Source organism: Phaseolus vulgaris, unplaced genomic scaffold (assembly GCF_000499845.2).
Source record: "Phaseolus vulgaris cultivar G19833 unplaced genomic scaffold, P. vulgaris v2.0 scaffold_21, whole genome shotgun sequence".
NCBI classification, from domain to species: domain Eukaryota; kingdom Viridiplantae; phylum Streptophyta; class Magnoliopsida; order Fabales; family Fabaceae; genus Phaseolus; species Phaseolus vulgaris.
In genome coordinates this window covers 455,540-461,073 of record NW_027174090.1, presented here as the reverse complement: position 1 = coordinate 461,073, position 5,534 = coordinate 455,540, and the positions used below count along the sequence as shown (strand labels likewise).

Below are 5,534 nucleotides of genomic sequence, written 5' to 3'. Positions count from 1 at the left end.
TTTTATATTTCTGCACCATTCCTGTACTTCGAACTTGTATAAAACTTGGTGTGAATACATACTCGTTTCAGCTATAAGCTTATTCTCTTGTACTTTCTTGAGCTTCATCATTCTTTATGCACACGACTAACTGTTAGCTAGCTTAGGTTTAGCGCGATCTTGTACTCTTTGATCTTGGCCTCTACCTTGATCACGACTAGCTACTCCCTTAGCTTTGTCTTTAACAGTTCTTATGCATAGCTTCGTGCTAGACGACTGACTAGGCGTAGTCTGGCTGCTTCGACTTGTTGTGTAAGAACTTGTTTGGGAAAGTTTCCTCCGACAAGGCACTACGCACTAGCATCCACCGACAACTCATCAGTCATCGCTCTTCGGTCTTCACCTTGCTTCTTTGTCGCTCTAGCGCTAAGTGCATAGAAGACTTTGACATCGATCGTCAGAAGTGATGCCTTGTTTGGGGAAAGAAGAATGTTTCTCGATAACCCCTCTTATCTTCCCCAAGGTCATCAACCTTGAGCGGATCGGGTCGTTCTTTCCCTTCCTCACTCCTGGGGTGAGAAGGATTTAAACTAAGGGCTTACTGGGCCAATATTGGTATATGCCAAGTGGGTAAGGACGTTTGTCAAAATCCTTCCTTTCCCTCTCTTGGTATTACTAGCACCCCTGGCTTTTCGAACCCTAGTCGCCTGCACTCACACCTGGGGTGAGGAGGACTTAGATCAGCGCCCATATTCGCACCTAGGGCGAATAAGGCCTAACCGATCACCTGCACTCGCGCCTGGGGCGAGGAGGATTTTAACTTGAAAAATTTTGCACACTTGATATGCTGATAATCTTTTCATTGGGTGGCCTCGTTAAAAACCCTCCTTAGGGAAAAGAGTGCCCCCTTATCTGTTCAACTGTTTTCAGTATATACACTGAGTGTGTCTTTAGCGCGAGAACGCAACTACTTTACAACTTAACTGAAATAAAATTTCAAGTGGGTGGCGTTCCACGTTCTGGGGATTGCTCCTCCCTCCAGATTTTCCAGCCGATAAGCTCCATTCTCTAATGCCTCAACTACTCTGTATGGACCTGTCCACTTTGGAGACAGCTTGTTTTCCATCTCATTCTGGTGCGCCTTTCTCATCACTAGATCACCTTCCTGGAAGCGCCTGAGCCTCACCTTGGAGTTGTGCCTCCGTTCTACTCTTCTCTTGACGGCTTCAGCACTAACTCTGGCTTCTTCTCGCACTTCGTCTAGTAGGTCGAGATTCACCTTTCGCTCTTCGTTGGATTCTTCGGCAATGAAATTCAAAAACCTGGGGGAGCTTTCCTGTATCTCCATGGGAATCATGGCATCCGTCCCGTAGACAAGGCTAAAGGGTGTCTCATGGGTGCTGGACTGTGGAGTGGTATGGTAGGACCATACGATTCTGGGGACCTCCTCTGCCCATTTTCCTTTAGCTTTCTCTAATCTTCGTTTGAGCCCCCTGAGCAGTACTCGGTTGGCTGACTTCACCTGCCCATTGGTTTGTGGGTGTTCCACTGAGGCGAAAACCTGTTGTATCTTTAACTCCTCGCACATCTTCCTTAGCTGATGACTTGTGAACTGGGTGCCATTGTCGGAGACCAGCCTCTTGGGTACTCCAAAACGACAGACGATGTTCTTCCAGACAAAGTGTTCAACTTTCTGTGCGGTGATGTGCGCGACTGGTTCTGCCTCCACCCACTTGGTGAAATATTCAATGGCCACAATGAGGAACTTCATCTGCCTTATCGCCAGGGGAATAGGTCCCAGGATGTCGATTCCCCATGTGTGGAATGGCCACGGGCTATGGATAGACTTCAACTCTTCAGGGGGTGCCTTATGCCAATCTGCGTGAAGTTGACACTGTTTGCAATGTTGAGCATACCTCACGCAGTCTTCCTTCAGCGTTGGCCAGTAGTACCCTGCGCGAAGGATCCTACTTGCCAAAGCGCGACCGCCCACATGACTTCCACACACCCCCTCGTGTAGTTCTGACATAAGCCTAGTGCTTTGCTCCCCATACACGCAGATCTGCACAGGATGAGAAAACCCAAATCTAAACAGGTTTCCATCAATCAAAGTAAACTTACTCGAGCTCCGCTTTATTCTTTTTGCCTCTGCCGGGTCCAGTGGGAGTACACCATCTTCTAAATACAACTGGTACGGTGTTATCCACGCGTCGGGCTCCCTCACAGCGTAGACTTCCATCACCTCATCGGTCTTTGCCGGTCACGCTCTAACCCTTGGCGCTTTCAACGTCTCTTGAGTCAACGAATGATGACCGATCGCCAGACGCTCCATTGATTTGTACACTTGAAGTACCTGGTTGTCTGACACGAACGCTCGCGGTACCTTAAAGGTCTCCTGAATGACGGTCCTCTGCTTTCCCCCCTTGCCTGAGCTGGCCAGCTTGGCAAGCAGGTCTGCTCTGGCATTTTGCTCTCTCGGCACATGAATTAGTTCAAACTCGGTGAAGGACGTCTTCAGGAGCCGTACGTATTCCAGGTAAGCTGCCATCTGGGGATCTTTCGCCTGGAACTCCCCTGTAACTTGCCCGGTGACTAGCAAAGAGTCACTCTTGGCAACCAAACTTCTTGCTCCCATTTCTCTTGCTAGCAACATTCCTGCGATCAGGGCTTCATACTCCGCCTGATTGTTGCTAGCCTTGAAGGCAAAGCGGAGGGACTGCTCGATCAGCACTTCGTTCGGGCCTTCCAGGATGACCCCAGTGCCGCTTCCCTGCTGATTGGAAGAGCCATCCACTGATAATACCCATCGGAAGTCTAGCCCTTCTGAAGGTGTCGCGACCGACGACAGCTCGACCACAAAGTCGGCGAACACCTGCCCCTTTATCTGTCCTCGGGGCTCGTACTGGATATCGAACTCTGACAATTCCACCGCCCACTTGACCATCCTTCCCGCTACGTCTGGTTTCTTTAGCACCTTCTGGATGGGCAGATCTGTCATTACCACTACTGTGAAGCTGTGGAAATAGTGTCTGAGTCTTCTTGCTGAAAATACTACCGTCAGGGCAGCCTTCTCGAGGGCTTGGTACCTTGTTTCAGGGCCTTGCAGCACCTTACTCACAAAGTACACAGGTCTCTGGACCTGATCTTGCTCTTGCACCAGTATTGAACTGATTGCTCTCTCCGTCACAGCAAAGTATAGACGAAGAGGGGTGCCTACTTGTGGTTTACGCAAGACCGGCGGGCTTGCTAGGTACTCCTTCAACTTGATGAAGGCCTTCTCGCACTCCTGTGTCCAAAGGAATCTGCTGTTGCGCTTGAGACACTGGAAGTACGAATGACCTTTCTCCCCTCCCGTGGACATGAACCGGGATAATGCCACCAACCGACCGGTGAGTTGTTGCACCTCCTTCACCGTCGTTGGACTCCTCATTGCCACGATTGCTGCGCACTTCTCTGGATTGGCTTCGATTCCCCGCTCTGTTAGGAGGAAACCCAAGAACTTCCCTGCCTCCACGCCAAAAATACATTTCTCAGGGTTGAGCTTCAACCTGTACCTGGCGATGGTGGTGAATAATTCCTCCAGATCAGCCACATGATGCCCCTTTTCCCGGGATGTGACCACCATGTCATCTACATATGCATGCACGTTCCTTCCAAGCATGGGCGAGAGCACCCTATCCATAAGTCGCTGGTAGGTAGCCCCCGCATTCTTCAGTCTGAACGGCATTACCTTGTAGCAATAGCAAGACCGTTCAGTCATGAACGTTGTCTTGCATTCATCCCTGGGGTGCATTCTGATCTGGTTGTATCCCGAGAATGCATCCAGGAAACTGATCAGTTTCCCCCCTAACGCGCTATCCACCAAAGCGTCTATGCTGGGTAGAGGGTAGGAATCTTTGGGGCATGCCTTGTTGAGGTCAGTGAAGTCCACACACATTCTCCACTTGTCGTTTGGCTTCTGAACCAGTACCACGTTCGCTAGCCACTCTGGGTACTGGATCTCCCTGATGTGCCCTGCGGCAAGGAGCTTCTGCGCTTCGTCATGGATCACTTTCCTCTTCTCTTCGTTGAATTTCCTTCGCCTCTGCCGCACAGGTCGGACTTTAGGATCCATTGACAGGCGATGGCAAAGGAAGTCAGGGTCGATTCCTGGCATGTCAGATGCTGACCATGCGAACGCGCCCATGTGCCTCTCGATCACCCCGGCGATCAACCCTCGCTCTTCTTCGCCGAGCGATCCTCTCAACTTGAACTTTCTCCCCCTTATATCTACTTCTACCCACCCCTCAGCTGGGTGGGGTCTTCTCTCGCTGGCGATGACCGCCCTCGCGATCCCTGACTCGCGAGGAGTGATCATGCCCTCCTCCTCTGCTTCCACCTGAGCTACCTGGGAGCCCCCCAGCGTAGCAGCCTCCATCTCCTGATCGCCACGCGTTCCCCTAACCACCGGTCGTTCTTCGAGCACACCTGGTGGTGGTGTTGTGGTGACATGGCATACGCTCCTTTTCTGCCTGAGGCTGTTCACATAACAGCGTCTAGCCTCAGCCTGATCTGACTTGATGGTTATTACGGTCCCCTCCATCGACGGCAGCTTCAGCTTCATGTGCTTTGTCGATGGCACTGCACCCAACCTATTGAGTGTTGGCCTTCCCAGCAAGATGTTGTACGCAGAAGGGGCGTTCACCACAAAGTACCTTATCTTTTCGGTGCGGGCTGTTGCTCCATCGGTGAATGTTGTCCTCATCTCAATGTACCCCCGCACCTCTACCTGATCCCCTGCAAAGCCGTAAAGGCATCCAGTATATGGCCTTAGCTGATCGGGGGACAGCTCCAACTTGTTGAACGTCGGCCAAAACATGACGTCTGCCGAGCTCCCTTGGTCTACGAGCACTCTGTGCACTCGCCTTCCTGCTGTGATGAGGGAGATGACCACAGGATCGTTGTCGTGCGGTACAACGTCCCGTAGATCAGCTTTCCTGAAAGTGATATCTACCTCGGGGAAATGGCCCTCGTCAACCGAGTCCACGACCATTACCGATCGAGCATACCTTCTTCTTTGCGATGCGGTGCATCCCCCACCGGAGAAGCCCCCGACAATCGTCTGCACCTCCCCGTGCACAGGGATTTCATGCTGCTGCTGATGTGATTCCACTAGCCATATAGAGAATGATTCTTGACATTCTTAGGAATCACCTTGAGCTGGACATTATTGAGGCACTTTTCTTAGAGTTGGATCATTGTTCTAAGACAAGAACTCACCAAAAACTAGTACCAAATCCCAAACTCATTTGGATGTTCCACATATTGTCAAATTGAACCAAAAGAGATGGAGGAAAGGCAAAAACACTAATTAACAACACAAAACAGTAAGGAACCGAATCAAATTGCTGGAATTGAAGAAGAAAAGATGAAAAAACAGCCAAGAACACAAATGAACCATAGCTACACAAAACAAGCTGAAATTTCCGAACCAAAACAACTAGAAAACAAGCTAAGACAAGGAAATTAACAAGAGAAGAAAGGAAGGAGAAGAGAATGCTCATGAAGATGGAAGA

At 50.3% G+C, this 5,534-nt stretch overlaps 1 protein-coding gene across 1 annotated transcript; it reads right to left on the bottom strand.

Annotated features, from left to right (window-relative positions):
• Positions 1-436: 436 nt before the first annotated feature.
• LOC137817228 (uncharacterized) lies at positions 437-5,011 on the bottom strand. Its single transcript, XM_068620477.1, has 4 exons — positions 3,887-5,011; positions 2,333-3,265; positions 1,896-2,041; positions 437-548 (listed from the first exon to the last, which is right to left on the bottom strand). The coding sequence occupies exons 1-4, from the start codon at positions 5,009-5,011 to the stop codon at positions 437-439; spliced, it is 2,316 nt and encodes a 771-aa protein (XP_068476578.1).
• Positions 5,012-5,534: the final 523 nt, after the last annotated feature.